The sequence below is a fragment of the Taudactylus pleione genome, unplaced genomic scaffold, assembly GCF_031769625.1.
Source record: "Taudactylus pleione unplaced genomic scaffold, aTauple2 ptg001031l, whole genome shotgun sequence".
Taxonomy (NCBI): domain Eukaryota; kingdom Metazoa; phylum Chordata; class Amphibia; order Anura; family Myobatrachidae; genus Taudactylus; species Taudactylus pleione.
In genome coordinates, this window is record NW_028285432.1 from 22,452 (window position 1) to 41,422 (window position 18,971).

The following is an 18,971-nucleotide window of genomic DNA, read 5'->3' on the forward strand; positions in this document are numbered from 1 at the left end:
TGTACACAGGCTGCTTCAGCTGTTGAGGGATGAGCCCCTTGTTCTATGTGGGCACATGGATGAAAGTCGATTTCCCAACACTGTAAATTCCTAATATATATATATATATATATATATATATATATACACATATATACACACATACACATATACATATATACACACACACACACTAGCCAAAGGATATACAGCCCAACACACTTCAAAGGCCCATGAACCTTATGTTATGCGAGATATTTTGTTCAAACACAATATATTCTTCTACAGACTAAAGCAAATGTCTTTTATTTGGAAACTTACCTTCAGGGCTTTATACACAGTTACTCCATAAAACTTCTCGTTAGGAGTGTGAGGAGAGGTTGTACCCCGATACCCATCGCCTGCAGAGGCCGCTGCCTGTGACACAGGAGAAAGAAGGTTTCGATGAGATCAATGCAGAGAATTTTCTATATTACGGCAATCCTGAATCAAATTGATTCTTTATACGGGTGATGACTAAGGCGTATGACTATATATAAGCAACAAAATACTGTATATGTATCAGTCAAAACTATAAAGTGATATACTTGGATCAATTTCTCATTAAGGGTACTAGTAAAAGAAAAAACGATGTGAATGATCCAGGGTCGGACAGGGAACTTAAAGTGGCCCTAGAAAAAAGTCTGAAAGTGTCTTTCTGTAGTCAGGACCAAATCAACTGTAGACCGCCTAGAGTTGATTTAGTCGGAACCATATGAGACCACTTTCAGAACACCACAAACTAATGCGTGGTTAGCCAACCATTAGCCATAGCCACATACAATACAAAGGGCATCACAGTGACTACCATACAGTACACGGATCATCTCAGAGACAGCTATACAGTGAAGAGAGATATTATATATACACATGAAGCAGTCAAGTACATCAGTCCAGGGCCTTGGTATAAGTATCTGCAGCTCGTTTTAGGACTCCTACCAACTATCAAGACATTTAGGAAAAATATGATTAGGCTTGCCATATCATAGCTTTAATTTGGGACACATAAGAGCTAGCCACAGATTCTGTGTAGTTCTTATGTGTCCCAAATTAAATCTATGATATGGCAAGCCTAATCGTATTTTCCTAAATGTCACATAATAAATATCAGTGTCATTCCCCCTCCTACTAGAAAACTGTGCACAAACTGCCAGCCTGTTATGTGTCTCACTATAAATTAATTGCTGCAACCATTGAAACACTGTTGCAGAGACAGGGGTCAAAGTCCGAATCACAAACGCAGAGAGACTAGGCCGCCCTACTCACTAACAGATCAACTCAATCAAAGCTAAAGAACCCGGAAATGAGAGGGAGATGACTGAACTGATTTCCTCGTGGAGGAAATAGCCAGGAGTTACACATTCATGCCATGCAAACCTGAGGAAGGAGCATCGCTCCGAAACGCATTGCTTGGATGGCATGATTCTATACAAAGAGGACGCCATTTGAGCCTTCATCCTCATCCGTCTGGTTTATCTATTGCGATGGTGCCAAGGTGCTTCACCCAGGACCTGCACTGCTAGCACATAAGCCCACCGCAACCACATCAGAGGGTGAGAGCCTTTGGATTTTTGTGCCAGGTGCACTGAACTTTTATGGAAAGTATTTTTATTTGTTTTATGTTGGCTATTGTCAATAAATTCATATTTTATTCTCTGTATTGGACATATTTCTTTCGCACAGCATTGTAGATGCAGGGTAAGACACGCCCCCGTAATAGTCAGGACACGTATGCATTTTATCCAACACTCCCAGTGCAAACTGCATATAAAATATTTGCGAGCGACTACAGTAATGGTACTTGACAGTCGGACGATAATCTCTCAACTGCAAAACATCGGCTTAGGGTACAACTCTGCATCAGGTCCAATGTTGTAATGCATACATCACAACTGCAATTAGCAGTGTGTTCACTGAGCTTACTGCAGATGATTAGTAAGTAAGAGGCAATAACAGGGCTGTGCTAACTGTGGCTGTGTATGCCAAAGACTCACAGTCCAGCAAAGAAGAGCCTGATTTATGTGTTTTTAATCGTCAAACAATTAAATTTTGTGGGCAAAGTTTCAGCTGAAAAAGTGGCTTAATGATCATGCAACTGATACAGGTCCCAGTAAATCTAGTATAACACGTTTCTTAAAGGTTTGACTTCTACCCCACTGCGAAGAACAAATAAAACTCGCATTGCACGTGGTTACTCTATGATTTCTATTACAGGGGGGTTCTTGTGGATATTTTATGCTGAAACAAATGAAAACTTTAGTGGGAAGGGACATTTTATTAATCCCAAGATTGGGCATTTTCAATAAAGGCTAGGTTTTATACCCAAACAATGTACCAATTTCTACTTTGATTCTGGAATTGATGTTTAGGTGTAATCATGTGCACTGTCCCCATAGAGACAGACTTAATTCAATGTTTTGCGAATGTACAAAACAGATGCTAAAAAACGTACTGGATACAATCACTTAGATACTTTTTGCCTTCAAACCAGGTATAGTTTCAGCTTCTGACTAATCAGTAATGCGCACTAAATTATTTTAAACACAGTTGTAACTTTATTTATACCAACTTTCACATTGCTGATCTTAAGTAGTAAACTAGTTCGCTAACAAATGGAAAAAAAAATGGAGTGCTCTATAGTCATTATATTAATCTAACACCATTTCTTGTTGAACAAACCTAAACACATTGTGATCAGGGAACTGCTCTATTAACTGTGTATGGTCCTCTTCAAGACATACCACTATAATAGATGGATATATTCATTTATTATTTATTTTTTGTTGTGTTTTTTTTTTTTACCTATACTCTGAAATGCAAAGTATGACTTTTGGGATGAATTCAATTTAATGCAATGTTGAATAGCTCTGTAAATAAGTGCCCAGAGCTATTCAATAGTCCGCATCGCATACGGCACTAAAGTCGGGAGATGCAGTTTACCACTCGTAATGCCAGGGGTTTAGTCGCAGTAAACTGCATTCTACAACTTAAGTGCTGGGCATGATGCTGTTAGCGTACGCGGTAAGCCTGCAACTAGTATCGCGGCACTAGTTTAGTCGGATTTCAGGAGGTAGCAAGCAGAAATCCCCTAGTTGCAGGTTTACAGCACTGCCAATTGAATAGCTCCGGCACTAATTCCCATCGCTATTCAACATCACATTCAATTAATTCCCCCTTTATCTTAATCTTAGATTAAAAGTTATATTTTTGATACTTTCAATATATTCATATTAAGTGTACCCCACAAAAGAGACCGCTTTCTTTCTTTTTTTCCTCTATGTTAAGGATTAGAACTAGCAGCTCTTTTCATGCACAGGGCATATATGAAATGGATCATTAACTAAGAAAAATCTGTAGATGTAAAGGAAGTGGAGATTAATCGTGTAGAGTAGTAACAATATTTCTGGTCTATAACACACAAGGCAAAACTAAAGGTGTGGTTATTGGATAGGATGAGGTGTGAAACATCCAAGGTTGTGTGTCGAGAGGCTCCGATAATGTACATCTCATCTTGGTTACATTAGCACCCTTTTACCTTAATGTCTATAGTGTTTTTAGTCCTCAAATGCAAACTCTGAGAGACTAAGAAGATGTAAGAAAAATATTTTCTCCAGAGGTGACAAGTCTTCTGTGTTCCCATTATGTAAGAAATTGGCTTACTACACTTACTGCTAGATAACACATCCATATTTTATGCTTGAAATGTTTGTTTATATTTCATGGTTTCCTGAACAAATATTTTAGGGGTCTTCAATAATGGAGCCACAAGGAACATTATGATGATGAGAAAGGGCTGCATGCCAGTTATACACGCCATTGTTACATTGTGCTGTGCATTTTGACAAATATAATCACTGGCTTAGTTGTGACATAATGGGTTAAAGTTTAAAATAAGTGGTAGCCATTCAGTGATTTGCTATACTATTAATATTCATATGCATTTATTACAACAAAATAAACATTTTGTATAGTGTTTAACAGTGTTTTGCATTAAGTACTATCATGTGTTTCCAAACGAGAAACTAAAGACATAATAATCACAATAAAACATTGATGTATTATATTCTGTAATATTCTTCTATATCTGAAATAAACAGCAGGTTCTTAGTGCATTGTGAATGCCCATCTCCCGTGACAATGTGACCCTATTTACATGTGCGCATACACTAACATTTCCATAACAGAGCATATACCCTACCCCAATTAAAACCACCTATCATTAAATAGGTGAGGTGCTTGGTCAAAGTGCAAAACAAAAAAAAAAAAAAAGAAGAAGGGGAGGAGGGAGAAGGATTTAGCACACACACACACCAAAAAGATATATGGAGGAGAGGTACATCACCATTGTGACTGTTAATGGATTTGTAGGTGCAGCAAAATCTCTGTATTAACAAAGATCAGGTAATTTGTGAAAGAGACGGAGACTTACATTAGTAAGACGTAACAGTTCTCTGCATTCGTCTTCAGAGATAATACCATCAGTCACCACTCTCTGAGTCCCATTGAGAGTATTCGAGTTCATCACTACGCTGACTTCATCAAACAAAACCGGACCACCTGTGATAGGACATTTTCAATTAGACATGGCTCCAACACAGACCTACATTTAGCAGTTATGCAAGAGAGAAGAGATGGTCACAAAAGCCACCCTAAGCTTAGGTTTCAGTACAATTGCTTTATAAATCTACTAGCTGAAGTACCAAGGGTTAAATCTTTAAGTTATTAATTTCGACATCCCAGACCAAGCCCTCTGTGACGTTTTCATCCAAATCCATCCAGTGGAAGGCTCAGAGTGTCAAAGTTCTGCCCAACATACACAAACGGAAGGTCTTACCGGAACCCTAACCACCCTAAAACCTAGCCAGGATCCAACTGGACCACCTCGCATTGGTGTCATTCAAATTGGTGCAGGGGTGTCCAAATGCATAAATGGGCAGACAAACAAACAGACCAATGAATTTTATGTAGAAGATTTTCATTTTCAATGTTAATTGGGGCACAACAATAATCAACAGGATTACTAAAGCTTAAAATAAGAGTTATGGTATAACATACCTTAGTTAACTCTTTCATTGAGGTCGATAGGGTCCACAGGAACTACCTTGGGGTATGTAGTTGGAGTGATCCATTGCACCAAACAGCTTACAAGCTCCCAGCATGCATAGCGCCTCCTTCCTATATACCCCACCCCCAGCCATTCAGTTTGTAACTAAGCCTAACGGCAAGAGACAAAGTGGGGAAGGAAGTACAACGTACACAAGAAACACTCAAAAAAGAAGAGGGAATCAGTGATACAATAAGAAAGGAACAGATCCCAACTGAGGCCAGGTGTGTCAGGGTGGATGCTCTGTGGACCCTATGGACCTCAAATAAAAAGTTAACTAAGGTATGTTAAACCACAACTCTTATTTTCTTCTTCAGGGTCCATAGGGTCCACAGAACTACCTCGGAGATGTCCTAAAGCAGTTCCCTTAAGGGTGGGGATGCTCCTGAGCAGAGAGGAGGATCCGTCAGCCAAAGGAAGCATTGTGGGAGGCTAAAGTATCAAATACATTGAATTTGATAAAAGGTATGGACCAAGTGGCTGCCTTGCACAGCTGTTCAGCTGAGGTGCCATGTCTAACTGCCCACCATGGTCCCACAGACAGTTAAATTAAAAAGAAAAAGCCTGAGACTGCCTAAGCAGTCCCGCTGTTATAACTTGTACGTCTGGATACTTGCTGCGCACTAAACAAAAAACCTGAAGGTCTGTGGCTGGGGGCGGGGTATATAGGGAGGGGCCCTATGCATGCTGGGAGCTTGAAAGCTGTAAGCCGTTTGGTACAATGGATCACTCGAACTACATACCCCAAGGTAGTTCATGTGGACCCTAAAGAAGAAATATAAAAAAAAAGTTACCCTCTTTATAAGACCTAATTAGAAGATTGGCAAACATCATTAAGTTGGACACCCATGCAAAGATCTTGACAACGTGACCAACGTTATGTAGTCTTCATTCTAGCACCCTGCACTGCAGTTCCTCTATACTGCCTGTGGTTTCACTCTCTGCTCTGGTGCTTCGAGCACACTCAGCTGATGCAACAAACTATTGAAATACAGCAGTTTGTGTGCTAGAAGCACCAGAGCAGAGAGCAACACCCCAGGCAGGATGGATGAACTACACGGGTTTTAACAGGTGCAGGGTGCTAGAACAAACACTATTATGAGAATCCATAGGGGACAATTATCCCCAGTCTAATTTGGTCACACATGTAGGTGGTGAAGTTGAAAAATATCCAGCCGTTTGGCTTTTGGCCATAGTGACTGGATGATATCTGGTTGGAATATAATCCAGACAACCAAGGTGATAGCATTTGCCAACATGCCCAATAGTGATCTAGACACTAAATCGCCCAAAAGGTGAATTCAACTCAGGGGTGTAACTAAACTGCAGGGACTATTCTGGGCTTGGTGGTTTGGTGATGACCTCAATTGAAACCAATAAAACATGTTGTAGCGAGATGGCAGAGAAAGCCCACCCCATCGCACACCATCACCAAGATTCAGGGTGGATGTAAAATCCCTACAGCAGGTACAGGAAGACACAATCACCACTGGTTGACACTAAGCTGTATGTAGTCATAATGTCGGCATGATCTGAATGTCTACACGGTACGGTTAGGGTAGGGTTAGGCTGCGGATAAGGCTCAAATGTGCTGAAACACTGTCAACATGCCAACTGTCAATATTCTGAATGTCGAGATTTTGTACCCCACCCCTTTAAGCACCAAAAAGACTTATTATTAATCTAATAAATGACACTTCCATGCATTCAAACATACTACAGATAAGATACATTTCTAAAAATGTAATACCAAAAACAAAACAAAATTTAAAAAAAATAAATAATCAAATCTAAAAGAACTATACACATAATCCAAATGAGAGGCAACTTGGAAGGAAAAAAGGTCATAAAGAGCTCAGTAGAGTGGTAAACATTGGTGTTTATAGCAGGAGATAGAATGTACTGTATATACACACACACACGTATAAAGAAACATATCCAAAAAGCACCAAAATGAAATGAACAAATGGATAACAATCCCATACATGAAAATACTTAGAGATGAATGGAAAAATGACACATTTTCAAATGAAAACCCTAAAAAACAGTAAAAAGAGTGGAGTGGAGACCATATCCCAGGGCGGGAGCGCTGCTGAGAATATATCGAATAGGAGAAAGAGGTTATACAACTCACATATAACCGAACATGTAATAGTGCCAAAAGCCTACAAAGTCAAATAAAAACAAACACACAGGTCACACTGTAATAGACGGACTGAAAAACAACACAAACCCATAAATATAAAAATAAACTTTAGGCCCAACCATACCCAACATCTCTAAGGGAAAACCTCAAGCACCAGGAGTAGATATGGTAGTGTATGTAAACCAAGGTTCCCAAACCATGTTAGCAATTCCTTAGACAAAACCATATGCATGGGCGGGGAAGTGTTACTTCCAGCATTTAGCCAGTGCACAACTGGAGGCATGTAACACATTGAGGAATTTATTAAAGGAGGTGTTGAAACTAGAAGCTGGTAACCCCAACTAAGCTGTCCAGGGACTGGGATTTAAAAATGGTCCCCCCAAAAGAGATGCAATACCCAAAACCCAATAAGGAGTATAAGTCCCCTACCTAGCCATAACCCTGCCAACATAATGGGAAGGATGATACCAGATACCATCTAGTGTAGATTTTAAAGAATTTTCCTCAATCAAGGATGAAATAGAAGACTGTCACATTTTGTCTAATAATCATCCATGAATCTTTGCCTAAGGGGACGGGGAGGGAGTTACCCAGATCATCTCCCAGCCACTTTCATGAGTGTGAATGGGATCTGAACCTGAAGAGTGATGCATATTACATAATATAGAAATAAAACCTTGTCTCAAGGGAGAGTAATAGCATACTCTCTCAAATGGCGAGAGGGGCCTAAATATCATTGCCTTAGGCCAGAGGTTCCCAAAAGCGGTCCTCAAGGCACCCCAATAGTTCAGGTTTTATAGATATCCATGTTTGAGCATAGGTGGTTAAGGCAAATTGACTGAGGTACTAATTAAGTCACCTGTGGTCAAGAATGGATAACCTTAAAACCTGGGCTGTTAGGGTGACTTGAGGACAGAGTTTGGGAACCTCTGTATTAGGCAAAGCGTTTGGAGAACAGCAAAGTTGTAAATATCCATAAAATAGGGGCCGGGTTTTTCGATATTTATGAGCCAGAGAATCTAGAGAGCACCAAGAGGAACTATCAATATGAACGAAAACAAATCTATGACAGACAGTTGAAACCAGGAGTGTGAGCGGAGGATAGAGAAGCCCAGAAAAATGTCCAGGTTATCCCTTAATAGAGTAAGTGGAGAGGGGTGGAAGGTGATGCCAAAACGTTTGGTGCAGTGTAGCCAAGCTGATCGAGTGAGCCTGGTAGCTGGGCTGAGATCAGGGACCCTGTGGCCAAAGTTAACCAGAAGAGGAAAAGTTAGTGAGGATAATTTGGAGTCCAAGGTTTCAACTAGAATCCAGAAGAAAGAGTAATTATGGTAGAGGACCAGGTGAATGCCTGGCTTAGGTGAGTAGCATAATAGTATAACATAGGTCAGGCAAGCCTCTACAAATCTCTCTAATGGACATCTGGTTAAGGTGGTGAATTTTAGTTTAGGCAGCTCACCTAACCAAATAAAGCTATTGCCTTCAGCGCCTGACGTAAAGCCTCAGAAGGATCGGATAGTGTGCATATAATAAAAGGACTCTTGGCAAGACATTCATTTTGACTGCAACCATGCACCCAAACCATGAATTCTTCGAGCTTGGAGGAAGCAGACTAAAATCAGACATAATTGAAGCAAAAAGGGATGAAAATGCTTTTTTTTATATTGGAGACCCATAGGAGCCCATGATATAGATACCTAAGAACTTAATTTTTTTTAAAGCACCATGTAAAAGTAAAAAATGTAGGCCAAAAGAGACTGGGTGTTGGAGATATGTGATGGAAATGCCTCAGATTTAGAATTTATTCGATAGCTAGAGAGAGTGGAACAAGAAGACAGTCAGAAAAATAATAGGGAGAGAGGTGTGAGCAGAAGAAAGTAAGTAAAACATTGTGTGAATAATGACAAGTTTATATATATTATCCCCCACAACAATCTCTGTAATATATGGATTGGAACTAATTAAACGTGGAAGTGGTTCTTTAGACTAAGCAAATATTAATGGTGAAAGAGAACACCCCTGCCTAGTACCATTACTAATTTTAAAAATATTAGGATCTCTACCATTTGCTCGAACCCGGGCCGAAGGGTTAGAGTACAAAGCTTGGATTCCAGTTAGTAGACGTCCTCCCAGGCTGAATCTATGGAGAGTAAAGAACATAAAAGGGCCATAATAGCCTATCAGCAGAGAGGAGCAGAGAAGGAGTCGAATGCTAGTTTATAAACATGAACAAGATACATTTTTCTTCTAGTATTATCTCTTGCTTGGCAGACTGGGATTAAGCCCACCTGGTCGGCATTTAACCTTGTGGCCAAAATTTTAGAGAACAGTTTGATATTATTAAGAAGAGAAATGGGACAAGTGTTACTGTCCTTCCCAGATTTATAAAATTAGAATAATCCAGGCTTCTAGCATACCAGGAGAGAATGACTCGCCCTTGGGGAAACCATTAAAAAGTCTACAAAAATATGGTAATAAGGTAGATTGAAACTTCTTATAAAAAGGCTAAAGACAAACCATCTGGCCAAGGAGCCTTGCAAGATTTTTGAAGTTTCAATATTCCTTCCAATTGCTCTTAGATCTCAGAGCCCAGCTGAAGTACTTTAGAGCGGCTTAATTTAGGAAGACTGCATTTAGCAAAGAACAAGGTAATATCCTTATCAAAAGAATGCGAAGGGACAAAATTATTTTTGGTGTTGTAAAGTATGTAGTAGAACTCTTCAAACTCCTTAACCATTCTAGTGGGATCATGAGGCAGTTCCCAGATTCTAGTTTTAATAGATAAACTTTTGGCAAGGAAATTGAGAGCCAAAGTATCTTCTAAAAATATTTTAAATATCGGCCTTGTCGCCTTTTTCTTAATACAACTGATTAAGGCGCCTAAGTAACAGTACAGTCTTATGGTAAGCCAATATATTAAGCGTGCCTCAGACCTTTATAAGCTGCTCCAAAACAGCATAGTTAAGAGATGACTTATGGTGGGTCTCCAGTCAGGCTATTTTACATCTGACTGATAAACTGCACTGAGTACAGCTTTTCTTAATCTGTGAGGCAATTTGGATAATGTGCCCCCTGAAATACTGCTTTGTGAGTCTCCCAGAGAGTCATATCTCCAACATCAGGGGCTGGTTGATGGAGAAGTACTCTGTCAGGATATGTGAAATCTGCAGTACGACATCTTTATTTTGTAAATGAGACTCATTAAGGCACCAGGATGGGTTGAGGAGAATCTATACCGAACAATAGCAGAGACACAGGGGCACGGTCGGACCAGGCAATGGGAAGGATGGTAAAATCTTTGATTACAGTGGTCAAGTCTTGGGCAATAAAAATCATGCCAATTCTAGTGTAAAATTCTATGAATCTGGGAAAAGAAGTTACAATCTTTCGCAAGTGGGTCACAGACTCTCCAGAGTCAAAAAGCACAGCGGTTCCCAAACGCAGTCCTTAAGGCACCTAAACATTTCAAGTTTTAAAAATATCCATGGTTGAGCACAGGTGGTTAAATCAAATTGACTGAGGTACTAATTAAGTCACCTGTGCTTAACCATGGATATCTCTAAAGGCCCCCATACATCAGAGATTGATTGCAGCAATCGTGCAATTTGCAATCGATTGTGTATAAAAATCTTTCTCCTTTTCAATCGATTGTGGCAATTCTGCAATCTACAATCGATTGAAAGAGGGAAAGATTTTTATACAAAATCGATTGCAAATTGCACGATTGCTGCAATCAATCTCTAATGTATGGGGGCCTTCAGACCTGAAATGTGTTTGTGAATCTCTGAAATAGCAAATGGTTTTTAAGAGAGGAGGGCTTTAGAGTTACGCTCGCTAGAAGAGATCAAGTAGGTAGGTAGGGGATGTGACCGGTCATACTTATGATGGAGGAACATATTAAAACCCCAGCTAAAATAATGTCACCTTTACGATACTGAGTAAGCTTGGAGTCTAGCAATACAAAAAAGGAGACTTGATCAATATTCAGGGCAAATATATTCACTAAAAAGGTGACCAGGATATTACGTAAAGTACCCACTACTATAAGAAATCTGCCTTTTTTATCCTGAACAATTGTCCCAATTGCAGGCGATTAGCAGCAACTCTTTTCTTATGTGACTATACACAATCATGTAAGGCTACATGGAACTTCGCAGAGCGCAACTCGGGGTGATGACCAACAGAAATGCATCTCCTGGAGGAACACTATCTCCAGTGACCTGTTCTAAAAAGATCAACAGCTTGGTCCTCTTTTGCGGACTATTAAGTCCTTTAAAATAAAACGTTATTGTACAAATTGTCGCTTGGTTCAACAGTAATAGGCACAATACAACAAAGAGTGTGCTCCCAGCTCAGCTCTTGGGAGAAGTGAAAAAACAGGGGCAGAAGGAAAAGAAACAGGAAAAGAGAAAAGTAAAAAAAAAAAAAAAAAAAAGTAGTAGTAGACTCATAACACTATGGGGGTCAGAGTCCACAATACTGAAAGTAGGGTGTGTAAACCCCAACCCTACTCAGGAAAGGTCCTGGAGACCTGGTGGGGGCGGGGTACCAGCCTAAACATAGAACAACAAGTGAAGCAAATTAAATAATCTACCATTTAATTTTAAGTAACTAAATACAATTGACAAATTAAATTTGCAAAATGCTGTAAACGTAGATTAACTACTTCTCAGAGGATCCGGTTTCAGGGAGGAGAGCGGGGAACAGAAGCTTTAGAAGGAGCCCTAGACCATACTTATCTAGGAGCTCTTTGTGGTATAGCGAGGAGCCAGTTAGATTCAGGGATATTTTTAATGTGCAGATTGTTACAACGAGCCCCAATTATAAATCCTCCTGCTGATACTGAAGGAAATGAATATAAGTCAGTCTGCATCACACAGAGAAAATGCTCCATATCCTGCTGGAAGTTAATAACTATTTTGTGCTCAAACTCATCTGTGCACACTCCCAACTCCAAGACTGCCTTTAGACCCGGCACCACCTATTGGATCTCTGAAATGGAAGACAGACTTAAGGATAGAGGCGATATTATCCTTTACAGAGGTACCTAAAGGCTCAGTTTCCTCTTCAGATTCTGAGATGGCAGCTACATATTTATGAGGGAATCGGTATGATTTACCGCCGGACCCCTGCCCGGCGGTTGGAATCCCGACACCCCCTAACCCTAGCCCTCCTTTAGGGTGCCTAACCCTAACCTCCCTCCCTAGTGCCTAAACCCAACCCCACCTTCCCCGCCGCCTAACCCAAACTCTCCTCCGGGGGTGCCTAACCCTAACCTCCTGGGGGGTGCCCAACCCCAAGTCCCCCCCCCCCCCCCAGGAGCCCTAACCCTCACGCGCAGCTGTCCGCAGCGGCACCCAGCATCACTTCGATCGGGATGCCGGGCGCCAGTCTCCCGGCGTCGGTAAAATGACAGGCATCTAGATTTAGACGCCTGTCATTTAACCTTCGCCGGGATAAAGCAGTCGGGGAGCCGGCTATCGGGATTAAATCCGCTGGCTTCCCGACTGCATACAGTTTATGAGATGGGGATGAATTTTAGAAATAAAAGTAGAGAGACCGCAGGAGGACCAGACTTAAGAGATTTAGTCATAATGGTATGTAAAACAGGACTAAATCATGTTACAAAATTGGCTCATTGGAAAAACAAACGAGTTAGATGACTCCATATAAAAAGCCCATGTCAATAATGGATTCCTGCGTTGGCCCCCTACTGTGATCAGAACCACATGATCAGATTGAGGTGAAAGGTGTATTCAGGTACATGCAGTCTGGAGGGTTAAAATACAGGCTGGCTTGAAAGAGTAGTATCCTCACTAGACAGAGTGCGCAGTTAAGATGGCACCCGGACTGCTAGGGATGGCAGCTGAAGCGGATAATTGAGTGGTGGCCCAGTATTCACAATGTCCGTAGAAGCTCGGTGTTCTCCCCAGAAATTTTTTCCAGCCGGGTGGCATCCAAAAGGAGCCTTCGCAACTATGCGCGCGCCGGGAAAAGGGGCATCTCCCTTACTAATCCAGCCCGACAGGTCTCAGGCTGCTCCCCCACTGGCTCTCAGTCAAAAGTGCCCATTATACAGTGCCCCCTGTAGTGTCCCCCTTTATGCATTGCCCCCTGTAGTTTAACTTTGCCCTTATGCAGTGCCCCCAGGCTTAAATAGTGTCCCTTATGCAGTGCCCCCAGGCTGGCACCTTATGCAGTGCCCCCATGTTTAATAAGTGTCCCTTATGCAGTGCCACCAGACTGGCCCCTTATGCACTGCCCCCAGGTTTAATAGTGTCCCTGATGCAGTGCCCCCAGGTTTAATAGTGTCCCTTATGCAGTGCCCCCAGACTTAAATAGTGCCCCCAGACTGGTCCTGGCCCCAGCCCAGCACTTGCCTTTACTTGCTGGCCGCTCCCACTCCCTTGCGCAAACTGGATCTAACTAGATCTAGCAGGCACGCGGGGCAGGCTCCTCATGTCGCGGGTGACGTCATGACGTCGCGGGTGACGTCATGACGTCACCCACGCAGTGCATCACTGGGAACGTTGGCCTCTGAAGCGATTGGAGGCTTCTTTAGCCTCAGGTCACTTCAGAGGCCAGTGATCTACAGCGGGGGTCGGCGGGGAAAAGTGCCGGGCGGCAGGCTGTTTCTGACGGCCGATGCGCCCGCAGAAAACAGCCTGGGGAGAACAATGAAGCTAGATAGCTGGAAGCCAGCACCTGCATGAGAGACCTGGAGAGAAGCACAACAGTGCGCGCTGAACAGCCATCCAAACGTGCTTCCGATACCATCAAACAACTGGGGAGGACCGGAAGAGGACCAGGCCGGCATCTACCGCAGCTAACAGGCCGCAACCCATGGAGCGGTGGTGGGGTGTCCAGACATCTCAGTAAACTGGCAGGCACACCCAGCGACCGTCTGGATATCAAAGTCGGGCAGCCATGGATCTCACTTGCGGCAGTGGAAGAAGGTAAAAGCCGGAAACTGTAAATGCATCGAAGAAGCCAAAAAATATGTCGTGTGTTGAAAAAGCCGGAAATGATGAAAAATGCATTGAAAAAGCTGGGAACATAATAAAATTAATACTTTAGTACATAAACTGCTAGATTTTCAACTTTTAAAGAGGAACATTATCTTTCAACATAATGCACAGAATTGGTAACCTAATCAGCCAATCATTTAGTAGCAAGTCAGAGCATGAAGACATGCAGATATGCTGAAGAGGTTCAAAATGTGACATAGGGGTCATTTCTCAATAATCATATTTGTAGTAGATCTGGGTGCGATATTAGTGCTCAAAATCACATTGCTGTATGAGATTCTACTGCCCGAATGCATCACGGTTCACCTGCAAGGACAGGGGCTCCAAAAGGAGCCCAACCCTGCGATGTGTAGGGAGTGAAGAGATCACATCAGCAGTCTCTTCACTTCTCTACCAGACTCCTGCGCTGTCTACTGACCACACATGTGCGGCAGCCATTGCTGGGGAGGGATCCGGAGGAACCCTCTGCCAGTTACTTTTGTGATCTGTAGTGCACAGGCTACAGCAGCACAATGCCATCTTCAGCTGTTAGCTGCGGCTGCCAAACTCCGGAACTTGGTAAATCAGATAGCAAGGCATCCCAGATATAAACCTATAGTGGCTGTGGCTGCTGTTGGAAATGGAGATATCGATGATATCTGCTGCTGTCCCTCCTTCGTACATTGGGGTGATACTTGATATTCATGGGCATCCCCCGAGAACAGGGAGTATGCCGTAAATATTTAATGATAAATAGGTTCCAAATTGACACGGTCACAAAGCACAAAATCAGAATCCAAGGAGGAGAATGGTCAGAGAAGGCAGCCAAAGTCACCACCAGGAATCCATCTATTTAGTAAATTATTGAGTTTTCACAAAGAACACGTTGACAATGAGATCAGTGTTTTCCCAATGGCCTCTGCAGTCACCAGATCTCAATGCAATAGACTACATTTGCATACCTCCCAACATTTGTCCACAAGCAATCGGGACATCTGCGCGCCGGAGGCGAGCGTGCTCCCGACTAAGGGGCGTGCCCAGCATCTCCGAGATGCTGGGCTGCCCCCGGGCTTCCTCCCCGTACTGTGAATAGGCACATGCGCACAGCATCTATTCTCGTTCTGCATACACGCTGCTCTGCTATGCAGAGCAACGGTGTATGCTTTCCCCAACTACCCCTCCACCGCGGGACACTGCGGTATGCGGGCGGGACAGTCCCATAAAAAAACGGGACTGTCCCGCTAAATTCGGGACAGTTGGGAGGTACGTATTTGGGATGTGATGGAAAAGGAGGTGAGCTGCATGTTAAACAAATCTGCAAATGCTTGATGCCAGCATATCACCATATATCAGAGTGAGTGTCTAAACAATGTTTCCAGCATCTTCTAGAATCTATGCACAGATAATTGTGTGTTTGTAAGTTTTCCCGGTATACAGCATATACTGTATTAAGCAGCAGCAGAATTGGCTAGAAAATAGTGTTAGTTATATTGTACAAGGTCATGAACTTCTGTCAACTAAGTTGCAACAAAAGTAACAAGTTGCTACTTTTAGGATTAACTTCTTCCTTTTCCATAATTGTTGATGAAGGTGCAAAATGCACATCAGTAGTTCTATTGCTGTGTTATTTCTATGAAAACCTGAAAAAGAATGACGCTTTACTGTAAAAAACCCTGAAAAATTTTAATAGAAGTCTATGAAATATTAACACACCCAGATCTTAAAAAAGTAAGTATCTCCCCACCCAGTGGCGGAACAAGAGAGTGGTGGGCCCAGGTGCAAAAATATGCTTTGGGCCCCCCATCCCCATGAAGAAGAAGAAAAAAAAAAAAAAAAAAACACTGGACACAGGAGATTACAAATGTCATTTATCTTGCATTTACTACACTATATGTGACACATAGTGTAATAACTCAGAGGCGTCAGAGGCTGGCGACACCCGGTGCGCACACTGACTATGCCAGTGTCCCTGAATAGGGGGTGTGGCCTAACTTAAAGAGGAGTGGACTTGCAGGTCCCGATGAGGTCACTCCAGGGCAGCCCAGCATTGCCGGAGATGCTGGGCTGCCCCCGAAGACTGAGCAGACTGCACTGTCTGCTCCCCTTCTATGACAAAAGCCTGGTACTGCAGGAGAATGTCACACTGCAGCACTCTGCTCCTGTCACTGCAGAGGAGCCGGCATTTTGGAGTCACCCCCTCTGAGGGCGACACCCAGGTGCGGCCCGCACCCCCCAAATGAAGTCACTGTGATAACTGCGACACAATTTACATTTGTAATCTCCTGAGAACAGCGAACACAAACCTGCCAGATGTTGGGCTAATTGATGCCCCTAAAGATCTAATGGGCATATTACTGCTTGCATCAAGACACACACACAAGACTACACTATGTAGAAGAATCAGAAGTTGGCCCATATAAAACTAGCTGCATTCTAATGTGTCTATTCAAAAACTGGTTGTCTGATCTGTACCCATCATAACATGTTTGACCCCTTTAAATATAGCAAGACATTTTTGGTATAAAAGTACTCCATATTTAGGAAATTTCCATATTTTTATTAGCACTGTATACTTTTCTACCATTCTAGCTCCCTCCATTTCACCTTATAGCACAACCTTACTCCCTCTCAGCTCACTGACCCCTTCACCTGCAGCTCTCACTGCCCCTTCATAGCTCACTGCCCCCTTAACACAACACTTACTGCACCCCTCACAGCTTTCTAACCTCTTGCAGCACTCAATGTCCTACTCAATTCACTGCCCCCAACAGCTTATGACCCCTCTCATAGCACACACTGACCCCATAATTCACTTACCCCTCATAGCCCCGTCCCCCCTTGCAGTTTATAAACCCCCTAATTGCACACACTGATCATGCCTCATAGCACACATTAACCCCATCATATCTTACTTAGCCCGCTGTCCCTTCTTGCAGTTTAACACCCTAATAGCATGCAGTCCCCATCGCAGTGCACGGCTTGTGCAGAGTTCCAAGGGCTCAATAGAGAGACGGCAATCTCATGGACTTGAGCAACGCAAGTCCAGTGCATAAATAGTCCAACAGAGCTATTGTAGTATTCCTTTCCTTGACTCGTTTCTCCAGGTTTGAGGGTCCCGGTTTTCTCAGAAGGTATACTACAATAGCTCTGTAGGACTTCATTAGGCTGACGTTCCCGCTGACAGGCGGTAGAGCACCCATCTCTCACACACACAGAGAATCTGCACCCTTGTTGCTGGACGGTGAAGCGCTGAACCCTGCACAGGACCATTTGGGATGATTGTGTGTGTATAACAGATATTGTGCCATAACATGGTTGGTTACATGGTTAATAATTTTTATCTTGGACATACTGTCTTACCTACACATTCTGGAGGACATACCAGTTCTTAGCTCATTTGAGACGTCCAGTGTTTTTGGATTACATCCATACCGCCACGGCTATCAGGGCAGTTAGCATTGCTATACCTGTGTATGGTACACATTCACCAGCTGTGTCAAACACTGCTCTAAAATCCCGGCATAAGGACCAAATCCTCTCTAATCATCCGTGCACAGTCCCACTTTACAGAGGGCTATATATCCTGTACTGACATTGTGAGTCAACACGTTTTATTGCAGAACACTGCATACCACATTTCTGTTATTTATTGTATTAGGTCTATTGTTTTTATTAAATTGTTTTCATAGTATCTATTGTTCTTTTTCAAACAAGCGCTTCAACATTATTTGTGTTTATCTTTTCCTATTAGCAGGTTGCAGAGCCTGCCGTTTGGAGCTGCTAGTTTGAGAAATTGGTACAAAAGAAGTAAATAGTCCTAATAAAAAACTGAGAAAAAGGAAGAAAAAAAAAAAAAAAAAAAGAGTAAAATCACGATGATTTATACAACGTACATGAATGCACAGATTTCCTGGAAGGGTTTATAAAGACTGTGGACCTTATTCAGAGGCGGCTGTACGGTCTACGACCGCCTCGGTGTTTGGCCAGTGCGCATGCGCACGAGGGAGCCGGCTCCCTCGTGCACATGCGTGAGACCCGCTACGACCGACAGCGCCGGTCGTAGCGGGTCTCTTTCCAAAGGGGGCGAGCTGTCGATGTTGAGTGACAGCTCGCCCCGTTTGGAAGGTGGGCCAGGGGGTGGCAGCAGCCCAAACGGCTGGGAACGCCTACCTTTGGGGGAGGCCCCACTGACATCACAGCCTAACGACCGAAACAGAGGCGGGCGGTCAGGATGCAAGCGGCCGCCCAGTTTCTGAGCGACCGCTTGCATCCTCCGACCGCCTCTGAATGAGGGCCTGTGTCTCTTTGCGGGATTTTTTGTTGTTATGGGTTCCAAGGAAATTTCAAAGAAACTCCAAACTATTATACAAATAGAAAAAGCTTTACCGGTCCTGTTGTCTTTCGATACAAACATTCAATTTAGGTGATTTTTATGTTAATATACTTGTATTTCACCATTTAATGTTCGATGAATCACCACTGATACCAGCTGCCTTTCTTTTACATGAAACAAGAAAAATCAGACTTTTCCTTGAATGGCTGCTTTAACACAGTCCACAATTGAACTCCAACAAGGTACAGATGTAGCAACTCATCGTTGCCGTGATGAGTGTGCACGGGCACACACATCACAGCATAGCGCAGCACTTGCCAAGCTGCGACACTGCGCAGCCAGCGTTTCTCCATTAAAGTCTAT

The 18,971-nt window shown here is 42.8% G+C and overlaps 1 protein-coding gene across 1 annotated transcript in view; it reads right to left on the reverse strand.

Moving 5' to 3' along the window:
* Positions 1-18,971, reverse strand: part of P3H1 (prolyl 3-hydroxylase 1) — a gene marked incomplete at its 3' end in the record, with an annotated part of 69,093 nt that overhangs the window by 4,366 nt on the left and 45,756 nt on the right. The window contains exons 9-10 of the mRNA XM_088461235.1: positions 4,448-4,575; positions 301-396 (exon numbers count right to left, since the gene is read on the reverse strand). Of these exons, the coding sequence (XP_088317361.1) occupies positions 301-396; positions 4,448-4,575 (224 nt within the window). The remainder of the gene's footprint in view (positions 1-300; positions 397-4,447; positions 4,576-18,971) is intronic.